Source organism: Vombatus ursinus, unplaced genomic scaffold (assembly GCF_900497805.2).
Source record: "Vombatus ursinus unplaced genomic scaffold, bare-nosed wombat genome assembly UNPS02013931.1, whole genome shotgun sequence".
In the NCBI taxonomy this organism is placed as follows: domain Eukaryota; kingdom Metazoa; phylum Chordata; class Mammalia; order Diprotodontia; family Vombatidae; genus Vombatus; species Vombatus ursinus.
In genome coordinates this window covers 2,504,118-2,531,994 of record NW_020953709.1, presented here as the reverse complement: position 1 = coordinate 2,531,994, position 27,877 = coordinate 2,504,118, and the positions used below count along the sequence as shown (strand labels likewise).

Genomic DNA, 27,877 nt, shown 5'->3' with positions numbered 1-27,877 from the left:
TCAAAATAAGTTTTTCAATAGAAAAAATAATAAAACACTTCATAAGGAATTATTTGGTCTGGATGTGAATCAGATAATGAGATCCCCATAACCATTCTCTCAATTAGCAAATGAACTTAGTAAATGAGCTCTTAGAGAAAAGTCAGACCAGAGCAAGGTTAATATAACCCAAGGACCAAGCATCACATCAACTGAATGCTTTCTGAGAGAATTTTAAAGCTTTGGATCTGTGCTCATAAATCAGAAGGAGAAGCTCCAGCCTTCTGTGAACTGTCTATTTTATTCTTTCATATTTTTTTTTTGGTTATTTATTTGTTTTCTCTTTTAAGAACTAGATGACTCTGGTAATTAACTTAATACTTGGTCTAGAGTCAGTAAGATCACACTTAAAATCTAGCCTCAGATACATAATAGCTATGTGATCTTGAGCAAGTCATTATTTGTTTCAGTTTCCTCTATGATACTATGGTGACAATAACTGTACCTACCTCTAAGGTTTGTGAAGAGGATAAAAGAAAATTTTATTTGTAAATTACTTAGCACAAAGTCTGGCTCATAATAAGTACTCTATAAATGTTTATTTTTCTAAAAGAAGATAATTATTCTTATAGTTATCATTAATAAAGTAATTACTAATTGTACAATATCATGTAATTATATAATGTATATAATGTAAAATACATGTTAAAATGTACAATTATATAACAATAATATTTTCTCCTACTTCTAGTGATTTCTTCTTTTTCTTCTACTACTACTACAACAACTACTACTACTACTACTATTGCTGCTGCTACTACTACTACTACTACTACTACTACTACTACCACCACCATGGCACCTACTATAATTATTACTATGATGACTACCATTAATATTAACTGTAGCATAGCACACTCATCTTTGAATCCTGGAACACTTCTGGAATACATTCTTTTTTATTGCTATAAATCAAGGCTTGATTTATTTGGTGATTGTCTAGGGGGAAAAAAGACCAGCTGGAAACAAAGTGATTGTTAATAAAATGTTAATAATGCAAATTAAACTTAGGAGTGTATTGTGGGTATTAACTTTTTGGGGAGAGTCGCTGGCTTGTGTAGGTATGGCCTTTTCTGGACTACACTACACACCTACTCTACTGAGACAGACCTTTACTGCTGATCTTTTAAATTGTCTTGGGCTGGAAAATTGTTTAACTCTCTCCTTTTTTTAGTTCTATCACACTAGAATTTTTTTTGAGGCATTATTTTCTTTCTTTTTAAATTTTTTTGGGGGGCAATTGGGGTTACGTGACTTGCCCGGGGTCACACAGCTAGTAAGTGTCAAGTGTTTGGTCTGAGACTGGATTTGAACGCAGGTCCTCCTGACTCTCAGGATTCTATCCCCTGCACCACCTAGCTGCCCCTTGGGGCATTATTTTCATGTTGTTTTAAGGTGATTTGGTGGTAGTTGAGACAATCTCCTGCTTTTACTCTGTCATCTTGGCTCTGCTCTTAATTTTGTTTTCTAAGGTGATATATTCTTCATTATATTTTGTGCCTCTTTTCCTAAGCTGTTTTTCTTGCATCACACTCATTTCTTTCCCCAAATTTTCCTCACACACTATTATCTTTTTCTTTCAGTTTTTCTGGAATTCTTGTTATGGTTATGTCTAATTTGCATGTATATTTGTGGCTTTGCTTGTTGCTGTTTTTACATTATTGTCTTATTTTGAGTTTGTGTCTTGATCTTTTCTGCCACCATCAGATACTTTTCTGTTGTTTGCTCATTTTCCCAGACTCTTTCTTTATTTTGAACTTTACCTTAACATTGTGCTGTGATCTTGGGTGGGTGTAGGGGGCACTGTCTCAAGCATTAGGCCTTTTGACGCAGTTCTTTTAAGAGCCGGTTCTGGGGATCTACAGGTTATTGGTGCTTCTGAGGTGTTGCTCTCCAAGGAGAAGTGTAGTCATGGCTCTTGCTGTCTGGGATCTGGTCTTCACCCAGACAGCAACTCTACTCTTCTGTAATTGCAAGCAGAAACACTATCTTCTGCTTTTGAACTGTGGCCAGGTTTCCTGCTCCTCTACAGTTCCAAGAGAGGCTTGTGCTCCTCTCTGCCCTGGAAAGTCTTTGGGCTGAGTTCCTGAAGCCACTACAGCTGCTGCTGCAGTTGCTTCCAATCCCCACTGCTTTTCTTTTCACAATGTCACCTCTGGTTTAGGCCCCAACAAGGCATCACAGATCTATTCTTTGAAACTTGTAAGTTCTTTTCAGCTAAGAAAATGCCTCATCTTGACCTTTTATTGGCTATGCTGCTCCAGAATTTAATTGGATGTATGTTTGAAGGAGAACATTGAGAGAATTCAGCTGGGTTGCTGCCTCTTGTCTGCCATCCTGGCTCTGCCTTATAAATACTTTTTAATGAGCTAATTTCAAGGACTTTCTTTTATTTGGCCTGGAGACTTAAAGATTATCTACTGTACCCATTCCCCCATTTTCTTCATTAACTTTGACTTTATTGTGATACTCATTTACAGGTTATGCTAAATATTTCTAGCCATGTCTCCTTCTTTCCTGTTCAAGGTTCTTTTTATTCCTTGCTGTAAGATGTTGTTTTCTTTGTTGTTGTCTCTTTATATTTCTCTAATACCTTATAGAGAATGCAATAATTTTCCCCTACTAATGACTTGTTAATGCTTTGATTGTTCACCTTCAAGAAAGTTAAGGACACTTTGTCTTGGTAATGCCCAAGTTTTTGGAAGCTTTGCCCATTATCGGGAACTTTTTGAATTCTCAGGGTTCATATACTAATGTAGAGAAGCATACACACACACACACACTACATGAGTGCACAAATATACTGCTATACATAATTTGGCTAGCTAGGAAATTTGATGCTAAAAGCTATGTTCATCTGATTTTTCCTATATATTTTGTTTGCTTTTCTTATTTATTGCTCTGGATTAGTAAATTTGTATGATATAAAATGACTTTCTTATATGTATTTCTTCTTCCTTTTGAACATTTCCAAACTTGCCTGTTATTCTAATTTAATTTTGATTTCATACTTTAGCTTTACGATCCACTATGATGAATGTGCTATTTGTGTGTGTGTGTGTGTGTGTGTGTGTGTGTGTGAATTGTTACAGATGCTGCAGGTATTTATAGAACTAATACCTTTGACCTCTTTGGCATCAGTCATTGGAGTATAGACTTGTGTTATGATGTTCAGCAGTTTGCCTTGGATTCCAATAGGTATCATTCTGTCATTTTTTAGACAATACCCTAGTATTGCTTTTCTCACCCTTTTATTTACTCTAAGGGCTACTCTATTTCTTCTATAGTCAAAGCTATGGTTCTTTCTTAGTAGCAATGTACGGCTGCAAGATTTGGACTGTAAGGAGAGATGAGTGCTACAGAAAGGATCCTTTTCAATTGTGGTGCTGGAGAAGACTTATGACAGTCTTTTGGGCAGCAAGGAGATCAAATCTGCCAATATTTAATTTTATCCAGACTTATTTTCCATTGAATGATGACATTTAGATCCTATGTATCCAAAAGAATTTTCTAGCCTTTGTTGAAAATTCTGCTTCTTGGGAGCAGAGCCAAGATGCAGAGTAAAAGCAGGGACTTGCTTTGAGCTCTCCCCCAAACCTCTCCAAATACCTGTAAAAATGACTCTAAACAAATCCTAGAGCAGCAGAATCCACAAAAATAGAAAGTGAAACAAATTTCCAACCCAAGACAGCCTGGATGGTTGATGAGAAAGATCTGTTCTATCAGACTGAGAGGGGAGCACAGTTCAGTGTGGGCCATGCCAGCAAAGCCAGGGCCCCCGTGAACCTGGAGCAGGCCTCAGGGGACTGAATCACTTACAGCTGTGGTGGTTTCCAGACTTCTCAACCCACAAATGCCAAAGACAACTTAGAAAACCAATAGGAAAAGTCCATCAAATATGAGTGACAGAAAAGCATGTTCCCATCCCAGCCCTGGTGCAGCCCTGGGGCAGCAGCAACGCAGTTGCTTCTAGAGCTCTTGGCCCATAGACAGTGAGGGGATTGAGTGGCTGACCAGAAGGGGATTTCAGCAGTCTCTTTGCTGGCACTGAGACAGAATTCTCTTGCTTTGCCCGTGCTTGGATCTGGATCTCAGTCTGAGTGGCGGTCCTGGGGTGAGGAGGATCACTATGAGGCAGAGCTTGTGGCTACGGTGGAGAGGGAATATGCCTCACAGTTCCAAGACAGAAAAGAGTGCTTGTGGTCACTCATAGACCAGAACACAGGCCAGGAGAGAAATAAACACCTCACCCCTGATCATACCACCTTGGAAGAACTGAAAATTTACAGTTCCCTAGAAATGTCTCCGAAAAAAGCTACACAAAACCCCCAAAGCTTGGGATAGTACACCCTCCACACTGGAGCCCTACCTTCACAGAGTCAAGAAGTTGAGTAATTGCCTGGGAACATGAGCAAACAGTGGAAAAAACTCAGACTATAGAACTTTGCTTTGGTGACAAAGAAGATAAAAACATACAAGCTTCAAATTCAGAGCCTATTTTGTGTTGATAGTGCAGACTGGGACATGGGCATGAATCCTACTTTCCCCATGGATTAACAAATTTCTCTCCTTGCCTTCAGCTTCACCACTTCCTGAAGTGCACCGGTCCTGTCAATAGTGCCAGTGACAAGTCATGTGGGGAAGGATCCAGGGTGGCTGTTGAGACATATGATATCCTGAATTTTAAATACTTCTCTTTTCAAACTGAGACACTGGTGAAAGTGGGTGAAGTGACTCCTCATGATCAGGGATTCAGCATTAATGAAGAAGACACGGATTGGCCAGAAGATTTCTCTCAGGTAAGGGGCCAGTAAATCAACTGAGCCTTATCACTTTGCCTGTCCAATACCCAGGACGATGTTGTTTCTTTTTTTTTCTTTCTTTTTAAAATTAATTTTTAGTTTCCAACATTCACTTACATAATATTTTGAGTTTTAAATTTTCTCCCCCTCCTTCACCACTCCACTCACCAAGATGGTGTGCAATCTGATATGGGCTCTACATATGCATTCACATTAAATATATTTTCACATTAATCATGTTGTAAAAAAGAATTAGAACCAATGGGAGGGAGCACAAGAAAGAAGAAAGAAACAAAAAGAGAGGGCAAATAGGCAAATAGTACGCTTTGATCTGCTTTCAGTTTTCATCGTTCTTTCTCTTGATGTGGATAGCTTTTTCCATCATGAGTATTTTTGAGTTGTCTTAGATCTTTGCATTGCTGAAATGAGCTAAGTCTATCAAAGTTAGTCATTTCAGAATGTGCCTGTAAGGGTGTACAATGTTCTCCTGGTTCTGCTCTCTTCACTCAGCATCGGTTCATGTAAGTCATTCCAGGTTTTGCTGAAGTTCACCTGTTCATCATTTCTTACAGCACAATAACATTCTATTACATTCATAGACCATGTGTTCAGCCATTCCCTAATTCATGGGCATCCCCTCTATTTCCAATTCTTTGCCAGTACAAAAAAAAATAGCTGCAATAATATTTTTTGTACATCTGGGTCCTTTTCCCATTTTTATGATCTCTTTGGGATAGAGACATTAAAAATAAGTTAAATAAATCAGTTAATTCAAAATAATGAAAAAACAGAAGAAAATGTAAAACACTTCACTGGAAAAACAATTAACCTGGAAAATAGATCCAAGAGACATAATTTAAGAATTATTGATCTAACTGAAACCCGTGTTCAGAAAAAGAGCCTGGACAGCGGCATTCAGGAAATCATCGGAGAAAACTGCCCTGACGTCATAGAATCAGAAGGTAAAATAGTCATCACAAGAATCCACCAATCACCTCCTGAAAGAAATCTCAAACTGAAACTTCCAGGAAATATTGTAGACAAATTTCAGAATTATTAGGTAAAGGAGGAAATACTGCAAGCAGCCAGAAGGAAACAATTTAAATACCATCGAACTTGCAGCTTCTACATTAAAAGATTGGAGGACTTGGAATGTGATATTCCATAAGGCAAAGGAGCTTGGATTACAACCAAGGATCACTTACCCAGCAAAACTGTGCATAATCTATCAGGGGAGAAGATGGACATTCAATGAAATAGGGGACTCCCAAACCTTCCTGATGAAAAGACCAGAGCTCAACAGAAAATTTGATCTTCAAATGCAAAGAATTTAGAGAGACATAAAAAAGCAAACAGGAAAGGAAAAAATATCCAATCAGGGCAAACTGTTTACATCCCTACAAGGAAAGATGATACTTGGACCTCTTGAGAACTATATCATTATTATGACATTTAGAAGGGGTATACATAGACAGAGGGCATAGGCATAAGTTGACTTTGACGTGATGATAAAAATCTTAATAAGTGGTATAAAGGGATTATACTGGGAGAAGAGGAAAGTAGGAGGCAGAAAAGGGTAAATTCCTTTACATGAAAAGGCACAAAGATAATGTTGTTTCTTAATTGCACCAGGACATTCCCTAGAGACACTGGAAATGACTGTGGCAAGGCTCTAGCATCCACTTACTCTTCTTTTTTGCTCAAAGACAGAGCTCTGATTTCCTTTTTTTCAACACTACTTTCAAATTCTTTCTAGCTAAGTTACATAATAATGTGAATTGTTCATAGGAAGAGAAACTTGAAATATCCCAGATCAAGTGGTCAAGTTTGAAGAATAGTAATAGGGTGGAGAAGAGGGAAAAAATTTTCCCCAAAGGATCTTATTGCACCAAAGACTATCAAATATCTGGAATCCTGCAGCTACATAAATAAGTTATTCTGAGTTTGTGTCCCCAAGAAAGACAATGGCTTTTAGAGATTCTTAATATAAATATTGTGGTTATATCTTTTGCAACTGTCAAATATATATATACATATATATGTGTGTGTGTTTGTGTGTGTGTCTCTGTAAGTATATGTATATGTTTATGTGTATAAAGCAGTTTCACTTGTCTATGTGATTTGACAAATCCCACCCCACCCTTCACAGTGGTCTCCAAAAGAGACTCTAAATATCAGCCCAAGAATAAGATTGGCCAATCAAGTCATCTGCTTCTTACTTAGATTCAATCAAGATGAACAGTATATACTCTTTAAAGTCATGATTCCCAGAACCATTCAAGATACCTTATGAAAACACAAAAAACAAGACTTTTTTGTGAAAAAAAATGAAGAATATTCCCCGTTGCATGGTTAATTAATTATTTCAGCACTACTCTTTCAAAAAATGGAGGGCACTAGTATGAAGTAATTGGGGGAAAATGTGCTAGCAACAGATTACAGTTAAAAAAAATCAAAGAGCTTAATTGTGTCTACTGGAGAATCTGTGCAGATTCATTGGGGGAAAGATGACATGGAGCACAAGATGGTAACAAAGGGGAAAAGTTTCCATTGAGAAGTAAATCATTCTTGACCTGTAGATTGCAAATACTTTATTCTAAATGTCTTCCAAAAGAAAGATCTGAAATCATCATCCACTTAGTGCATCTATCTTTCAGCAGTCATTCTTAAAGTCACATTTTTTCCCTTTCTATGGTGGAAACACAGACTCCAACTTCCATGTGCAGTCTATACTGTGGCCCTGGATTTAAGAAGACAAAACATGAGAGCCAACCTATCTGCTGTTTTGATTGTACCCCATGCCCTGAAGGGAAGATTTCCAACCAGACAGGTGGGTTCCTAAAGAAAAAGTCTTTTTCTCAAAGTAATAGATACTGTATTTTTTTTTAATCTTAGTGACTTTTGCTTACCAAAATAATATTTTCTGACTTAAAATATTTTTTAAAATTTTCATATCAGTCATATTGTAAAGAAGAATTAGAACCAATGGGAGGAACTACGAGAAAGAAGAAACAAAACAAAACAAAACTGAGAGAGAAAGAGAGAGACAGAGAGACAGACACATTGACACAGAAACAGAGAGAGAGAGAGGGAGAGAGAGAGAGAGAGAGAGAGAGAGAGAGAGAGAGCAAATAGTATGCTTCCATCTGAATTCAGACTCCAAAGTTCTTTCTCTGGATGTGGATAGAATGTTTCATCCTGAGTCTTTTGAAGTTGTCTTAGATCCTTGCATTGCTGAGAAGAGCTAAGTCTATCAAAGTTAGTCATTGCACAATGTGGCTGTTAGTGTGTACAACGTTCTCTTGGTTCTGCTCACTTCACTCAGCATCAGTTCAGGTAAGTCTTTCCAGGTTTTTCTGAAGTCCACAGACTTCAGAACATCATTTCTTATGGAACAATACTACTCCATTACATTCATACACCACAACTTGTTCAGTCATTCCCCAATTGATGGGCATCCCCTCAATTTCCAATTCTTGGCCACAACAAAAAGAGCTGCTATAAATACTTCTGCACATCTGGGTCCTTTTCCCATTTTTATGATCTCTTTGGGATACAGACCTAGCAGTGGTATTGTTGGGTCAAAGGGTATGCACCATTGTGTAACCCTTTGGGCATAGTTCCAAATTGTTTTCCAGAGTCATTGGATTAGTTCACAACTCCACCAAAAATGCATTAGTGTTCCAGTTTTCCCATATCTTCTCCAACATTTATCATTTTCCTGTTTTGTCATGTGAGCCAATCTGTTCAGTATGATGTGGTACCATAGAGTTGTCTTGACTTGCATTTCTTTAATCAATATTTAGAGCATTTTCATATGACTATAGATAGCTTTAATTTCATCATCTGAGAACTACCTGTTCATATCCTTTGACCATTTATCAATTGGGGAATGACTTGTGTTCTTATAAATCTAATTCAGTTCTCTACATATTTTAGAAATGAGGCCTTTAACAGAGACATTGACTGTAAAAATTGTTTCCCAGTATTTCTGCTTCCCTTCTAATCTTGATTGCATTAGTTGTGTTTATGCAAAAGCTTTTCAATTTAATGTAATCAAAATCATCCATTTTGCATTCCATAATGTTCTCTATCTCATTTGGTCATGCATTCTCCCCTTATCCAAAAATCTGACAGGTAAGATATTCCTTTTTCTCCTAGTTTGCTTATAATATTTTTATATCTAAATCGTGTAACTATTTTAACTTTATTTTGGTATATGGTGTAAGATGTGGGTCTATGCCTAGTTTCTGCTTACTATTTTCCAGTTTTCCTAGCAGTTTTTGTTAAATAGTGAGTTCTTATCCCAGAAGCTGGAGTCTTTGGGTGTGCCGGCCGCACCATGCACTCTCCTCCTAACAGGAGCAGGCTGCCAGGGTCACACTTACCAGTCTTTGGAGCCCACCCGGATAAACATAGAGACAAGCCAATCAGGAGGTGCAAATACTCGAACTTTACTCGGAGACCATCACAGCAAGGCCAAGCAGGAAAGCAAGAGCAGGAGCAAGAGAGCAGGAGCAAGCGAGCGCTCCGATCCCTACCCACCTTATACACCTTCCTAGCCCCTCCTCGCCACAACCCCCATGTGGCACGTAGCCAACATCAGACAATCCCTCACACCTCCCCCTTTTTGTTTAATCAAGGAGGCGGAGACGGGGTCTCAAGACTAGGGCCTCGGTTTTGAGTGCCTCTAATGAACCTCTAAGAATCCTAAGGAAACACCCTAATATAGTGGGTAGTAACAATAACAGTATAAATGCAAAAAGATCTATAAATGCCCAATGGGCCACCAGGGAGGGGATAGGGAAAGAGGTATGCCCAATCCAATCGCCAAGGTGATGAACAACACCATCAGTCTCGTGCCGGTGCCAAGTGTCAGATATGTTCCACGCCAGTCTAATTAACACCCGCAAAGCCTGGAGTTCAGAGGAAAGATCTGTAGCTTGAATCATTTATGCTTTGTGAAAGGGCGTCGCAAGTGGCGTTATGGTTTAAGGGTGTTACACAAATGGATCAATATCGGCCATCGCATGGCAACTGCTGTCTCAATTCCAGCCACATAAGTTCATTCCCAATGTCCTGGGTAGCCAATGCTATTTTATGAATCTGCTCCTCCAGCTGCTGATCAATATCAGCCTGCACTTGGAGGGCGTGGGCGAATTTATTGGCCAGCTCCTCTATTTGTGAGGCAAGCAATTGCTGTCCGCTATATAAGTCCTGTATCTGGAACTCCTCGAAGATGGATGCCGCCAACGCAAGTGCCCCCAGCCATTCTCTCTTGTGTCGACAATAATTGATTGCTTTACCTATCTCCTCCCACCTGGCATCTTCAGCAGTGAGGAACCAATTGGCAGGGCTCTTAGCTTTTGTCAGTGTAAGGTGGCGAATGCCGAGGAGGTACAATGTGGAGTTCAGGGTCCAGCTGCCCTGTAAGATGATCTCAGGAGTAGCCTCTTCCCACGTCAGGATTTGTCTTTGAGCACCTTCTACCAGGATCCATCTCTCCACTCCCGCCTCCTCCTGTTGCTGCAGTGTGGCCTTGGACAGGGGTGCCCAGGGCACTGGAGCTGACGCAACCTGTGGCAAAGTCCTGATTGCGCAAAAAAGTGAAAACAGTTTACTCAGTTTAGTCATCCTAACTGTCTTTTCCTTCTGCTCTCTCTGAATTTTCTGTCATCTGTGTTCCTTCTCCCATCCTTGTTGTCTCTCCTGGGGCTTCTTAAACTCGTTTTGTTCTTCTTTCTGATACCCAGAGGCTCCAGCCATCAGGATCTGTAAGACTTAAATACCCCGGACCTTTCTCCTCAAAAGGGAAGTCTGGAGGAGGGGGCCACCCCTCCGTGGGATAGGCAGAGCTTTCTTTGCTTTGCTCTTCCTTTCTCTCCCCCCACCTACTCTCCCATTTCCTGTTTCCGGTGTCCTCTGCCTCACTCCCTGATTCTTCCTCACCACTGATTTCTGCTTCTTTCACTATTTTATATACTTCTCCCCCTAGCACCTCCCAATCCAGGACTTTAACAAACGTCTGTCCCATCTTCCTTCCCCCACCCTGTAGGCTACAGGTCTCGTCTCTCTTCCCGCGACCAGACCAGCTGATCCGCGGGGCCCCTGGTCTATTTCCTCGAGCCCCACGTTGGGTGCCACTTGTGCCGGCCATGCTGTGCACTCTCCTCCTAACAGGAGCAGGCTGCCAGGGTCACACCTACCAGTCTTCGGAGCCCACCCGGATAAACATAGAGATGAGCCGATCAGGAGGTGCAAGCACTCGAACTTTACTCGGAGATCATCACAGCAAGGCCAAGCAGGAAAGCAAGAGCAGGACAAGAGAGCAAGCTCCGATCCCTACTGCCCCTTATATACCTTCCTAGCCCCTCCTCACCACAACCCCAACGTGGCATGTAGCTAACATCAGACAATCCCTCACATTTGGGTTTATTAAACAGTAGATTACTATAGTCATTGACTACTGTGTCCTGCATACCTAACCTATTCCACTGATCCACCACTCTTTCTTAGCCAGTATCAAGCAGTTTTAATGATTGCTGCTTTATAACACAATTTACGACCTGGTATGGCTAGGCAACCTTCCTTTGCATTTCTTTTCATTATTTCCCTTGACATTCTGAACTTTTTTCTTCTTTCATATGAATTTTATTCTTTTTTCTAGCTCTATAAAATAAATTTTGGTAGTTTGATTGGTATAGCACTGAATAAGTAAATTAATTTAGAAAGAATTGTCATTGTTATTATATTAGCTCAGCCTATGCGTGAGCAACTCATATTTTTCCAATTATTTAGATCCAATTTTATTTGTGTGAAGAGTGTTTTGGAATTATGTTCATATAGTTTTGGGTTTTGTTTTGGCAGCTAGACTCCCAAACCTTTTATAATGTCTACAGGTACTTTAAATGGAATTTCCCTTTCTATCTCTTGCTGTTGGGCTTTGTCAGTAATATATAGAAATGCCAATGATTTATGTGGGTTCATTTTATATCCCACAACTTTGTGAAATTTGTTTATTTGAAGTAATTTTTTCCTTGATTCTCTCAGATTCTCTAAGTATACCATCATATCATCTGTAGAATGATAGCTTTCTTTCTTCTTTGCCTATTCTACTTCTATCAATTTCTTTTTCTTCTCTTATTGCTAATGCTAATATTTCTACTACAATATTGAAAAACAATAGGGATAATGGACATCCTTGTTTCACCTTTGATCTTATTGGAAATGCTTCCCCATTACATATAATGCTTCCTGATGGTTTTAGATAGATGCTAATTATCATTTTAAGGAACATTAAATTCATTCCTATGCTCTCTCATGTTCTTAATAGGAATGGGTGTTGTATTTTGTCAAATGCTTTTTCTGTATTTATTGAGATAATCATATGATTTCTGTTAGTTTTGTTGTTCATACGGTCAATTATACTGATAGTTTTCCTAATATTGAACCGGCACTGCATTCCTGGTATAAATTATACCTGGTCATAGTGTATTATCCTCAAGATAAATTGCTACCATCTCTTTGCTAGTATTTTATCTAAAGTTTTTGCATCTATATTCATTAGGGAAATTGGTCTATAATTTTGTTTCTGTTTTGGTTCTTTCCAGTTTAGGTATCAGCACCATATTTGTATCATAAAAAGAATTTGGTAGGACTCGTTCTTCACCTGTTTTCCCAAATAGTTTATACAGTATTGGAATTAATTTTTCTTTAAGTGTTTGATAAAATCCACTTGTCAATCCATTTGGCCCTGCAGATTTTTTCCTTAGGGAGTTCATTGATGGCTTCTTCAATTTATTTTTTCAGAAATGGAGTTATTTAAGTATTTTATGTTCTCTTCCTTTAATCTAGGCAGTTTATGTATTTGTAAATATTCATCCATTTTACTAAGATTGTCAAATTTATTGGCAAAATAGCTCTTAATTATTGTTTTAATTTCATCTTCATTAATGGTGAATTCACTCTTTTCATTTTTGATACTGGTAATTTGGTTTTCTTCTTTCTTTTTTAAATCAAATTAACCAAAGATTTATCTCTTTTATTTTTTTTTCATAAAACCATCTCTTAGTGTCATTTATTAGTTTTCTAAATAGTTTTCTTTATTATAATAATTATATATTGTATGTTATATAACATATGGTAATAATAGTTTTTTTAATAGTTTTCTTAATTTCAATTTTATTAATTTCTCCTTTGGTTTTCAAAATTTCTAATTTGGTATTCAATTTGGGATTTTTAATTCGTCCTTTTTCTAGTTTTTTAAGTTGCATTCCTAATTCATTGATTTCCTCTTTTCCTATTTTATTCATGTAAGCATTTAGAGATACAAAACTTCCCCTAAGATTCACTTTCACTGAATACCATAAATTTTGATATGTTGTCTCATTATTCATTCTCTTGGATGAAGTAATAGATTATTTCTGTCATCTGTTGTTTGACCAAGTCATTCTTTAATATTAGATTATTTGGATCCCAATTAATTTTTAGTCTATCTTTCTATGACCCTTCATTACATGTAATTTTTATTACATCATGATTTGAAAAAGATGCATTTAATATTTCTACCTTTTTTTCATTGGATTGTGAGGTTTTTATGCCCTTATACATGGTCAACATTTGTGTAGGTGCCATGTACCACTAAGAAAAAAATATATTCCTTATCCCAATTCAATTTTCTCCAGAGGTATACCATATCTAACTTTTCCAAAATTCTATTTAGCTCCTTAACTTCTTTCTTGTTTATTTTGTGGTTAGATTTATCTAGTTCTGAGAGGGTAAAGGTGAGGTCCCCTGCTAGTATAGTTTTGCTGTCTATTTCTTCCTGTGTCTCCTTTAACTTCTCCTCTAAGAATTTGGATGCTATAACACTTGGTGCATATATGTTTAGTAATGATATTACTTCATTGTCTATGGTGCCTTTTAGCAGGATGTAGTTTGCTTCCTTATCACTTTAATTAGATGCATTTTTATTTTGCTTTGTCTGAGATTGGGATTGATACCCCTGAATTTTTTTTTTATTTCAGCTCAAGCATAATATATTCTACTCCAGCCTTTCACCTTTCCTCTGTGTGTATCCCTCTACTTCGAATGTGTTTCTTGTAAACACCATATTGTAGAATTATGGTTTTTAATCCACTCTGCTATCTTCTTCCATTCTATGGGAGAGTTAATCCCATTCACATTCATAGTTATGATTACTATCTGTGTGTTTCTCTCCATCCTATTCCCCAACCCCATTAATGCTTTTTTCTCTCCTTTCTCTTTCTCCCTCTTCACTAGAGTTTTGCTTTTGACCACCAAGTCCCTCAATTTGCCCTCCTTTCTACCCACCCCCTCCCTTTTTTTCCCCTTTCTCATCCTACTTCCTATAGGTAAGTTGGATTTCTGTACCTGAGTATGTTATTCCCTCTTTGAGCCAAATCTGTGAGAGTAAGGTTCAAATAATCCTCATCTCCCTCTCTTCTTTCCCTCTATGGTAATGAGTCTTTATGCATCTTCATGTGAGGGAATTTACCCTTTTCTGCTTCCTCCTTTCCTCTTCTCCCAGTACAATCCTTTTTCACCACTTAATTAGATGTTTTTATCATTATATCAAAGTCAACTTATACCCCCACCCTCTGTCTATGTACACCCCTTATAAATGTCATAATAAAGATACAGTTCTCAAGAGTTACAAGTATTATCTTCCTTTGTAAGGAGGTAAACAGTTTGCCTTTATTGAATAACGTGGTTTTTTGTCTTCTCTGTTTACCTTATATTTTTTGTCTCTCTTGATTCTTGTATTTGAAGATCAAATCTCCTGCTGAGCTCTGGTCTTTTCATCGGAAGGTTTAGAAGTCCCCTATTTCTTTGAATGTCCATCTCTTCTCCTGAACGATTATGCTTAATTTCACTAGGTAGTTGACCCTGGGTTGTAATCCAAGTTTCTTTGCCTTACAGAATATCACATTCCATGCCCTCCAATCTTTTAGTGTAGAAGCTGCAAAATCCTTCATAATCCTGACTGTGGTTCAATATTTAAATTGTTTCTTTCTGGCTGTTTATAGTATTTTCCCCTTAACCTGATAATTCTGGAATTTGTCTACAATATTCCTTGGCAATCTGGGATCTCTTTCAGGAGGTGATTGGTGTTCTTTTGATGACTATTTTACCCTCTGATTCTAGGATCTAGAGCAATTTTCCTTGATAATTTCCTGAACAATGCTATCCAGGCTCCTTTTTTTTTTCATCATGGCTTTTAGGTAGACCAATAATTGTTAAGTTATCTCTCTTGAATCTATTTTCTAGTTCAGATTTTTTTTGCAGTGAGGTACTTTATGATTTCTTCTATTTCTTCATTCTTTTGATTTTGTTTGACTGATTCTTGATTTCTTATATTGTCATTAGCTTCCACTTGCCCTGTTCTAATTTTTAATGAATTATTTTCTTCAATTAGCATTTTTACCTCCTTTTCCATTTGGCCCATTTTACCTGTTAAGGAGTTCTTCTATTCAGTGAGTTTTTGTGCCTCCTTTTCCATTTGTCCAATTCTACTTTTTAAGGAGTTGTTTTCTACAGTCAATACTTTTCATTCCTTTTCCAAGCTATTGACTTTCTCTTGCATACCTCTAGTGTCTTTTCCCAATTTTTCTTCTACCTCTCTTATTTGACTCTTAAAATCCTTATTAAGTGCTTCCAAGAAGGCTTTTTGGACTTCAGACCAGTTCATATTCCCTTTTGAGGTTTCAGATGTGGTATATTGACAATGTTGTCCTCTTTTGAGTTTGTGTTTTCATCTTCCTTGTCCTCATAGTAAGAATCTATGGTGATTGTCTGTTTCTGCTTTTTGCTCATAATGTTTGCCTATTTAGGGACTTTTAAAGTTGATCTCTCTTGCTGGAGTACAAGGGCCACTTTCCCAAGCTTCTGGTGCTGTGGGCCAGGGACCTGGCCACTGGCTTTGTGTGCTAGGGCCTCAAGTGCTAGCAGCTGGAGCTGTAGGAGTCTGGAAGCTTACCTGGTGCTGAACTGGCTTCAGCAACACTGAAGCTCTTGAAGTGGAGGGGCATCTGGCCCCTGAAGGACAACTGATTTGAAGCACCAGAAGATTTGTCTACTTGAAGACACCGGCCCAGCTGGAGTTGTGCTTCCTGGAGTTGTGCTTCCTGGATTTGTGCTGAAGCACCAGGAGGTTTAGCTGTTTGAATGTACCGGTTCCCCTGCTTGTGCCAAGACACTTGGAGGGGTGGGGGGAGGGTCCTGGTTTTGCTGCTTGCCTACTCAACCACCTTGGGACTCAGGATATCACACTGGTTTGTTGAGCTGGGACTTGCTGCTAGCTTACTGGGACAACTCTTGTCCTGTACTGCTCCCCTTCCACCATGGTGAGAGAGACATTTCCTGTTAATCCCCTAAACTCCCCAGGTTAAAAGACTGCTACACCCCATCTTTCTGCTGAGTCAGCTGTTCCAGGGTTTTTCCTGGGGCAATATTTTCTGGGTTTTTAGAGGTCAATAAGGGAGAGTGAGAGTGACTTACTTCTTACTCTACCATCTTGGCTCCCAGAAGTCTAACTTAAAATAATATTGTGACTTATTCAATCACTTTTATTCAATGGGCTTTTTGGTCTGTCCTGTAACTATCAAGAGCATCCTTTGGTTCAAGATATCAAAAATCTATCCAAAGAAAACCCACCAGTATTTTACTACTACTGGAATCCATAATGCTTCCCTGCCTTTATCACCCATTTGTAAACTTCCCCATTCCTGTGGGAAAGCTTAATATAAAACCTAATCTTAAACTTCTCCACTCCAAAGGGAAATTTTAATAACCTAAATCTTAAAATCTAGACATTACCTCAGTATAGATGAATTTGGGATTGAGAGTAGGAATCTGGCCTCTGGAGGTAGTCTGCATGAAAACATTCCTGGGTGAAAGAGTAACCAGAGTACTCTAGAGAGTATTTTTTTTGAAAAGCTGTTTTCCTGGGTGTTGTAGTAGTGACTCAACCAAACTTGGCTCACAAAATATTGTATAAAAATCTGACATTTCCACACTCCCAGTGTATTTGAGGTCCAATGTCAAAGCTGCGAAGGCCTATTTCTGATTTGTTATGTAATTGCCCTTTGCAGTTATTTGGAATGGCATTTCTTTTTCTTTTATAACCTCTTGGATTTTTCATTTTATAAAAATATAGACTTTTAAAGGGTTTATGATGCAGTTTATACCTGATTATTGTGTTAACTTTCTCAGTTTATATTTTTGCTGATTCCCTAGGATTTTCTAAGTAAACCATCATGTTATTGAAAACAGTGACAGTTTTACCTTTTCTTTTCTTATCTGAAAGTTTTAATTTCTCTCATCTTAATATCATTTATGGAAGTATTCTAATTAATAAGGAGGAGATTTGTCATCACTTTATTTTTATGCTTATTGAGAAAGATACTAGTATATGTTTTTACACACAATGTTTTCTATTTAAAGATATATTATGATATAAAAAGTCCCTCTTTACATTTTTCTTTATGTAGTATTTTCAGAATAAGTATTTGCTTTATTTTGTTAAAAGGTTATTTTATGTGATGATATATTTTTTTAATTTTTGATATTTTAAATTTAATGTCATTTTTTTCAAAGGACTATTCTTGTATGCCTAATATAAACTCATATGGCAAAGGAGGAATTATATCTTGGAGGAATCACTGTAGACTACCTGGCAGGAGTTTATTTAAAATTTTTGACCACATGTTTATTAATCATATTAAAAGATATCTCCTGCATTTTATCCTTCTCTATTTTAGGTATTGGGCTTCATTTGCCCCATAAAATGTATCTTGTCATACCCTTTGTATAGTTCCTCATCCATAAAATGAGATGGAGAGACTTCCGGAAGCCAAGATGGCAGAGTAAACAGTAAATCACAGTAGCTCTCCCATAGTCACCTCCAAAAGACCAACCAAATATAAAATAGCACCCCAGAATAAATCCTGTTACACTGGAGCCAGCAGAAAGACAGGACACAGTGATCTTTTAGCCCAGGAGACTTGGAGGATTGCTAAGAAAGGTCCTTCTCACTCAGGCAAAAGGAGAGCGCATTCCAGGATAGGAAGCGTCCCAGCAAGTCAGCAACAAGCCCCACCTCAGCAAACCAGCGGAATATCCTGAGCCCCGGTGTGGTGGAGCAAGCAAACACCACACTAGGACCTTAGCATAGCCAGGGGAACTGCCAGACTCCAGCTCTGAGAACCACCATCTGCTTTGCCACAGCCCTGGGCAGGCAGGTGTCCTACTGTTGCCAAACCTCCAAGTACTTCAGTGTTGCCCTGGGTTGGCAGTCCTATGGGAACTGGACATTCATGTGCTTCAGCACAGCCCAGAGCAAATAGGCATCCTCCAGTGGCCAGACTTCCACGTGCTTCAGTGTAGCTCTAGGGAAATGCAGAAAAACCACACCACACATCAGCTCATGCCAGTATGTAGTACCCCAGCTCAGCACCAGGTCATCTGCCAGTCCCATGGCTTCCAGGACCAGCCAACCCCTACCCTACCCCATAGTACAGCACCAGACAAGAGGGCCTAAGGGCAAGACCAGGGCAGCACCAGGTAAACAGTCAGGGCCTACAGCCACTAGAACAACAAGCCACAGACAGAGCCCCTTCCATCCTGAGAGCAGAGCTCAAGTTTAAAACAAAGGAAAAAATCCAAAAACAAAAGGGGGAGGGGAAGAACAGAAAACAACAAAAAAAGAATCTGACCATGGAAAGTTATTATGGTGACAGGTAAGACCAAGACACAAACTCAGAAGAGGATAACAATGTCAAAACACCTATGGGCAAAAGCCCCCCAAAAATGGGAAGTCATCTCAAGCTCAGAAAGAACTCATGGAAGAGCTCAAAAGGAAGCTTAAAAAATCACATAAGAGAGGTAGAAGAAAAATGGGGAAAAAGAAATGAGGGTAATGCAAGAGAATTATGAAAAAAAGACTCAACAGCTTGGAAAACTGCTTAAAAAGTAGAATTGACCAAGAGGAAAAGGATACACAAAAAATCCACTGAAGAAAACAACTCCTTAAAGAGTACAATTTGGCCAAATGGAAAAGAAAGTACAAAAGCAAATTGGGGAAAATAACAATTTAAAAGTTAGAATTAGGCGACTGGAAGTTAATAACTCTATGAGACATCATGAATCAATCAAACAAATTCAAAAGAATGAAAAAATGGAAGAAAATGTGAAATACCTCATGGGAAAAACAACTGACCTGCAAAATGGATCTAGGAGAGACAATATCAAAATCATTGGACTAACTGAAAGCCATATTGAAAAGAAGGACCTAGACAGCATCTTTCAAGAAATTATCAAGGGAAACTTCCCTGATGTTCTGGAATCAAAGGGCAAAATATGCATTGAAAGAATCCATTGATCACCTCAGGAAAGAGATTTCAAAATAAAAACCCCAAGGAATATTATAGCCAAATTTCAGAACTATCAATTCAAGGAAAAAATCCTGCAAGTGCCCAGAAAGAAACAATTCGGATATCAGGGAGTCACAATCAGGATTACACAGGACTTAGCACCCGCAACATTAAAAGATCAGAGGTCACAGAACATGATATTCCAGAGGGCAAAGGAGCTAGGAATACAACCAAGAATCAATAACCTGGCAAAATTAAGCATAATATATCAAGGGGGAAAATGGTCATTCAATGAAAAAAGATTTCAAGCCTTCATAAGGAGAAGACCAGAAGCAAAATAAAAATTTGACCTCCAACATCAAAACCCAAGAGAAGCATAAACAGGTAAAAAGGGAAAAGAAAACAGAAGGGATACAATAGATCTGAACTGTTTACATCTCTACATGGGATGATAACACTTGTAACTTAAAAATTGCTTCACTAACAGTACAGATAGAAAGAATAAACATAAACAGAGGGTATGGGTATAAGGTATATTGGAGGGAATGACATTAAAAAAATAAGGAATGAGAAAGAGAAGTAAAATGGGAGCAGAAGAAAGGGAGAGGCAGAATGGGATAAATTATCTCACACGAAGTTGGGAGAAAGTCCTATTAAAGTGGAGGGGAAGATGGGGGAAGGGTCGGTAATGGACATTGCTTTAACCTAACTCACATCAGCATTGGCTCAAAGAGGGAATGATGTACACAATCAGATGAATGTAGACATCTATCTTACCTGACAGGAAAGTAGAAGGGGAGGATATTAAATAAACAAGGGGGTGGGGAATGACTGAAGGTAGGGCAGATTAGTGGAAGTGCTATACAGAAGCAAAACATTGCTGATGTGGGAAAGGGTGAAAGGAGAGAGAGGAGACAAACAGGAGGAAGAATAGGATGGAGGAAAATACACAGGTAATAATCATAATAGTGAATGTGAATGGGTTGAATTCTCCCATAAAACAGAAGTGGATAACTGCGTGGATCAAAAACCAGTATCCTACAATATGATGCTTACAAGAAACACACCCGAAGCAGAGAAACACATAGAGAGTAATGGAAAACTTGGAAAGACTTCCATGAACAGATGCAAAATGAAATGAGCAAAACCAGGAAAACACTGAAATGAGTATTACAACATCATGTAATGATCAACTATGAATGACTCAGCTTTTCTCAGCAACACAATGATACAGGGATTCATGAAGGAAAATGCTATCCATATCCAGAAAAAGAAATGATGGACTCTGAATGCAGATTGAAGTGTATTTTTTCACTTACTTTATTCTTTCTTGTGGTCTTTTTTTTTTTTACTTTTAATCTGTTTCTTCATACGCAACCATGATGAATATAAAAATATTTTTACATAACAGTATATGTATAAACTATCAAACTGACTACCATTTTCAGAAGAAGGGAGAAGAGGGAGGGAGGGAGAAAAAATTGGAACTCAGAGTCTTCTAAAAATGAATGCTAAAGTTTAATTTATTTGTAATTGGGGAAAATAAAATACTATTCAAAGCAAAAAAATAAGTAATATCTTTTATAAATTCTTGAGAATAATGATTGTAGTATTGGTACTAAGTTCATACAGTTCTGTTGCTAAACCATCAGAAGCAGGAGCTATTGCCTCCTTTACCATTATTTCAATCTCCTCATCTGATACTGATTTAAGATCTTTATTTCATCTTCTGGTAGTCTGTGTATTTAAGACATACACTTTATATTTCACAAGCTCTGTGTAACTGTGTAACTCCTGGGTGTGGCTAAAATCTTCAGTCTATCTTAGACTCTAAAATAGATGAAACTGCTCTCAGTTCATCAAATCCAACAAATTTTAATCTTAAAGGTAAATTTTTGGAACATCTTTCCATTTAGTTTCATCTTTCCTTTTTTCATGTTTCATATATCAAGAATTTCAATATTTATATCATTCAGGCCTTCATGCAATATGTCAACTTATTGGTCACCTGATCAGGTTTTTATATTGGGAATATAGAGGGAATAAAAAATTACTCAATATTTATGTAAGATATAAACTGTTTGGTTCACACAAAACTATTTAACGCTTCCACAGTTCTGCTATTTATGAAACATGTTTTAGGGAAAGTACATAAGTTTGAAGACCATATTTTAGAATGTTTGCTTTTCATAATTTTTTTCTTCATTGATTGCCGCAGTTGATTAAAATCTTCAGGGGCTTACGTGGTGAAAACCCAGGGCTGGTTCATTCCCTGTTGGGACATAGGAGTAGGATAACATAAAATTTTATGGTGCTAATATACAAATGAAATGAGGATACTGAGCAGATGATCCTATGTATAGATTGTGTCGATTGACTGGCCATCTTTTTTTCTACCTGCTACTAATTAATTTTACTCATATATTCTTACCCCAACATCTATTGGAAAGTATTTTTCTCCTAATGTTTCCACAGTAATGACTAAATTTGCTATATCGCTCTTATTGACTAATGAATAATCTCCAAGTTATGTTACCATTTGATTAAATGCTATTATTTAAATAATTCAGAGAAACATCTGTTTTCATGTGCTTTCAATTGTATCCCTCTGTATTTCACTCTTGGCTCAATTTCATATACATAAGTTAATGATTGTACAATTTATTAATAATTCAGGAAAAAAACAAAAATAAATATATGTATATACATTATATAAGAAACAGACTTTGTGAGAGTAATAGTCCTTGAGGCTGGAATAATGTATATATACACAATAAAATTAAAACAATGATGATTAGAAAACATAAAGGAGAGAAGTTTGACATCCTCACTAAGAATAGAAACTAGAGAACCATAGTCATGTGTGCACAATATACTTTCTGATTTTAAAAAAAAACAAAAACATTATGGAAATTACTTTATTTAAAAAATATTTGATTTGGAAAACAATAATCATGCACAATAAAAACCCAGAAGATTTGGAATTATGGCCTTGCCTTAAAAGAAACACATTTTAAAAGTTTTTTTCTTCTAATTTATTATTAATACGTGGCCTTTGTCTATGAAAAAAATGACAGAAGAAATGGTTTCAATGTCTCATTTCTATTCTGAAAAGATAAGATTATCTATAAACTGATGTCTTAAGGGTCATCATAGGTGGTTTATTATTGGAATGGACTATGGACAAATTAAATTTTTGTTCAGTAGACATATGATAAGGAAGCAATACTTTCAGCACATTATTCTATCCATATGTGGAGATATGAAGATACTGAAAAAGGTGTTTATCTGATTCAGCTTCTAGAATTCTTGTCCTTCAGACTAGAAGGAGAACTCCATTAAGCTGAGCTCAAGGTGGAATGACTAAATCTGTGCTTTATTAAAGATAGAAAACTATGATCTACATGAGATACAGGGAGATTCTTCTGTTGTTGTTCACAGATGCAGAGGAGTGTTTGCAGTGCCCTGAAGATGAGTACCCAAGCAGGGAGAGATCGATGCCTCCCCAAGATTGTGACCTTCCTGGCCTATGAAGAACCCCTTGGAATGACCCTGGCCTGTGCAGCCCTCTGCTTCTCGCTCCTCACTGCTCTGGTCCTTGGAGTCTTTATGAAGCACAGAGACACCCCCATAGTCAAAGCTAATAACCGCAGTCTCAGCTACACTCTTCTGGTCTCCCTCAGTCTCTGCTTCCTCTGCTCCTTGCTCTTCATTGGCCATCCTAACACCACCACTTGCCTCTTGCAACAAACCACATTTGCAGTTGTGTTCACAGTGGCCATTGCCTCTATCTTGGCCAAAAATATCACTGTGATTCTTGCTTTTAGGGCCACAAAACCAGGAAGCAAGCTCAGGAGGTGGCTGGGCTCCACAACATCTTATTCTCTTATTTTGATCCAAAAGTGTCTCTGTGGAATCTGGCTTGGGGCCTATCCTGCATTCCTGGAGATGGACGTACATGCTGAGCCTGGTTTCGTTATCATTCAGTGTAATGAGGGCTCCATCATTACCTTCTACTGTGTCCTGGGCTATATGGCTTTGCTGGCCCTGGGGAGCTTTACCATGGCTTTCTTGGCCAGGAATCTGCCAGACACTTTCAATGAAGCGAAGTTCCTGACATTCAGCATGCTTGTATTCTGCAATGTCTGGATATCCTTCCTGCCCGCATATCAGAGCACCAAAGGCAAGGCCATGGTGGCCGTGGAGGTCTTCTCCATCTTGGCCTCCAGTGCTGGGATTCTCACTTGCATCTTTGCTCCCAAGTGCTATGTGATCCTTCTGAGGCCAGACAGAAATACCCTGGAGATACTGAAAATCAAAGCCAATCTCTGAGAAGTCAGGTCTCTTTAAACTCTTCCTTACTAATAATAGCAAGATAGCTCCTGGTATAGTATCAATAAATTACTTTTAATGTATTATTAATTGATGATTTATTATTAATAAAATTATTTGAACTATTAATAAATTAATTGTTAGTAAAATATTTTAAATGGATCTACCTTATGTGCCTTCAATTTTCTGTTAAGGTCATCTTTTTGTTTAATTTGAATCTAATAGCATTTTGACTGGAGTCATATTGCCTGATTTCTGAATAGAAGTAGAATTAGATTAGTTGTTGTGTTCAAGTATCTTACATAAAACAGATATTTAGTATATGAATGATGATTTAAAATAATAGTGGGAAAAAACTATGAATCTAAGGATATGAGTTCCTGGTTTCCAATTCTAACCTTGTATAAGTCCCTCCACCATTCTGAGTCACTGATTTCTTATTTACCAAATTGAAAGTATCATTTTCCCCAGTTTGTCTATCTGTGTTTTATCAGTCATTACATTTATCAAATATTGTTGGATGAATTGAACATATCCATTCAAGAAGATTTGTTGAAGCATGTAGAAGACTCAATCAACAGCTGTCTGTGATTCAGTCTCTTGAGACCTGCTCCAGGTTTGCTGGGGCCCAATCTGTGCTGGCACATTTTGCACTGGACAGAACTCCTCTCTCAGAATTGTGCAACTGACTTTTCCTGTTGACCTTCCAGATTGTCTTGGGCTGGATATTTGTTTCACTCTGTCATTTTGTGGGTTCTGATGCTCTAGAATTTGTTTAGAGTCATTTTTACAGGTATTTGGAGGGATATGGGGGAGAGCTCAAGCAAGTCCCTCCTTTTATTCCACCATCTTGGCTCCACTCCCCTGTTTTTTTAAAGGACTTTCAGTCCTGAGACAAGAGGAGAAGATCCAGGGTCATAACACATGATAGTAGTAATACTTTAAGGGCAGCTTTCTTCCAGAAAAATTAATATAAAGAATAAGTAAAAAAAATCCAAATACAAGTTGGACAAAAAGTCAAGTACTGACCACTAGGTAATTCTAAAACATAATGTATCTGAAGCTACTGTCACTAATTCAGCACTCCAGACAGTCTCAGCCTCCCTCTGCTCTCACGGTGCATTTACAAGTATGCCAGGAGCCTACAACCCCTTTGGCTTCTAGAAATATAGAAACCTTGGAGCTCAGTTCTTTGCAATTTCTTTTGCAGGGCCTGAGTGTGTGGTGACAAAATCAAGAATACCCAGGGAATCAATGAAAACAAAATGTGGGAGTAGGAGGTTTTGCAACAGCAGATTAGAAACTGTATGACCAAGTGGTACTGGTTAAGAAATAAAGTAGTGGATCAGTGGAATGGATTAGGTACACAATACACAGCGATAAATGATCACAGTAATTCAGAGTTTGATAAACCCAGAAATACAAGTTTTTCAGGTAAAAACTCACCATTTTACAAAAATTGTTGACAAAACTGCAAAACAGTTTGACAGAAATGAAGTATAGACCAACATTGCACATTGAATGCTAAGATAAGGTTGAAAAAGATAAATGATTTAGTTATAAAGGGTGATATCATACATAAATTGGAGGAGCATGGAAAAATGGACGTATCAAATCTATAGATAAGGGAAGAGTTCATGACCAACAAGAGAGGAAGTAATATGAATAACTTTGCATAAAATCAAAAATGTTTTAGCCAAACAAAACTAATGTAGCCAAAATTAAAAGGAAAGCAGGAAAGAAAAATTTTGTTTTTATAACAAATGTCTTTGATAAACATCCCACTTCACAAATACCTAGGGAACTGAGTCAAATTTAGAAAAAAATACAAGCTATTCCTCAACTTATAAATTGTCTAAGGTTATGAACAGGTTATTTTCAGAAGAAGAAATTAAAAAATGCTCTTAATCACTACGGATTCAAGAAATACATGTTAAAAGAACTCTGAGATACCACTTCCCAGCTATCAGATTGGCAAAGATGACAGAAAAGGAAAATGACAAATGCTTGATGGAATGTGAAAAAGTTAGGAAATGAACATACTACTCATTGGGCAGCTAGTTGGCACAGTGTATAGATTGCTGGGCCCAGATTCAGGAAAAATCATCTTTGTGAGGGCAAATATCATCTCACACATACCAAAGAAGGGAACCTATTTCTACAGGAGCTTCTTCTCCTTGTTTCTGATATTGAACAACAAATTGACAAGGCATTCTTCAAACGTTCTCCTATTTAGAGTGGTGCAGAACCAAAGTTTTTATTTTTGTTTTTTCCTGATTGATGAAATAGTCATTCATATTTCTGACTGACTGTTTTGTTGATAGAATTGCGTTTTATTTAGCCTCACAGCTTTGATTAAACAATGACCTAGGCTTGAATATTTCTAGAAACCTGGTACTCAAGAAGCAATAAATCAATTATTATTTAATGTACAGTGCAGCAAGCCAAGAAATAGAGACTCTCCATATTCGCCGTATATGACTTCATAAACAGGCAGAGATTCATCCACACAGATTAAAAAAAAAAGAAATTCACCCAGTACCAGGATGAGGGAGACACATTAGGGAGGAAATAAACTCAAAGGCAGGGTTCAGGTGGCAAAACTATGTTTGGCTTCTGAATTTGGCACCACTGAAACTTACAGCACTCCAGAGGAGACAGCTCTCTTCTGAGCTAGGGCATTAGAACCAGACGCTCTGAATGAAGACCTTGGCACTGTTGGCTTCAGTCTGCTTTCAGAGTGGGCCTAGGTCTGTGAAACACCAAATCTGGTAGTAGCCAAACAAAATCATTCACTTCGTTCTAGGTTTTGGACTAACGTTCGACCTCATCGTTTCATTTCTCAACTGGTAGCTCCTGGTTTAATATAAAGATGCACTTACATATGACCTGTGCAAACCTTCTAGAAACCCAGGGCCATGCAAGTGGTTTAATGGCAGTGCATTATGTTACTAAAGTGGACTCCAACTTTTTCCTGAGGCAGGGTAGGGGTTAGGAACGCTAAGGGAGACTGGACTTTGGTCCACAGGGAAGAGAATTGCTGCCAGGCTTGCCCCTTGGCCAGCACACAGAGCAAAACTGTGGAGGCATGCCTCATTCCTTTGGTAGGAAAGAGAAATACCCCTAAATGTGAAACTGGTGAGGAGAAGAGGAAGTCACACCAAGCTCCTGAAAGTGCAGACTTCATAAAGAGAACCTTACTGCACTACACTACACTTATGAAATGTGAATATAAACCACATTAAAGTAGAGGAAAGCAGCAGGGGGAGGGGAAGCTGAAAGCCAAAAAGCAAACTCAAGGAGAGACAGCCTTGATTTCACCTTCACCAATGTCACAGCGCCATGAACAGTAAGATGGTCAGAGGCCAAATAAAGACATTGCCTCTGATCAGACCACGACTTCCTTTGCTTATTTTGCTGAAAAACTCACCTTTGGGATGGGAGAGCAACAGAAGGAAAAATGACCCAACATCCCCAACATTCATTTCAGAGACAGGTCATTGTCCTTACCAGAGAAAACATCTCCATGCTGCACAGACTGATAGAATGAATCTATCACTCATAAATAAAAAAGTTAAACCAAAGGAGAAAGTGGATACATCAGATGGAGTCACAGCTACCCAAGCCTGCAGGCACACCTCCTGTTTACATGTCCTCACAGACCCTGAAATACCAGCCCAGACCTCCTTCCAGCAGCACAGTCACATGAATCCCATAAATGAGCAGCTCATTCCCCAAGCTCAAATCCAATCACCTTTGCCCCAGCAGAAAAAGGACGGACAGCTTGCACCAGAAACACAGAAAAGATGAGGATGCCAAGGTCTTAGAGGCAGAACAGGGTGGAGTGTGCCCCCCAGAGGATGCAGGCAGACAGGCTGCAGCTGCAGCAGAGCAGGAAACAGGTCATCAGGACTTCAGACACATGTCCAAGGTGATGCACTCGGTGTATACGGAGTGGTTCTCACAAGCCCAAGGCAGTTGGGGGCCATGGAAGGACTGGACATTCCGAGGCACCCCACGGCTCCCTGGGTTCTAGAGGAATGCACTCTTCAATCAGCAATTACATCTGATTGAAGAAATAATAAAACAGTCAATATTAAAATAACATTTGCCAGTGCCAAGCACTGTGTTAAGCACTATACAAACATGTGATACTCACAATGACCCAGGTATGTGGGTGCTATTATTATCCTGTTTCAGAACAGTAAACGGAGGTAAACACAGATAAGGTATGTTGCTTGGGGGTCATACAGCTAATAGATTTCTTAATTCCAGACAGTAAATGTCTTTTATATGAGGTACGGATTTACC

At 38.2% G+C, this 27,877-nt stretch overlaps 1 protein-coding gene across 1 annotated transcript in view; it reads left to right on the top strand.

The window, feature by feature from the left end:
• LOC114040716 (vomeronasal type-2 receptor 26-like) overlaps positions 1 to 23,566 on the top strand; it is a 41,957-nt gene extending 18,391 nt beyond the window's left edge. Inside the window, 4 exon segments of the mRNA XM_027858862.1 lie at positions 4,620 to 4,838; positions 7,548 to 7,671; positions 22,676 to 22,724; positions 22,726 to 23,566. Of these exon segments, the coding sequence (XP_027714663.1) occupies positions 4,620 to 4,838; positions 7,548 to 7,671; positions 22,676 to 22,724; positions 22,726 to 23,566 (1,233 nt within the window).
• Positions 23,567 to 27,877: the final 4,311 nt, after the last annotated feature.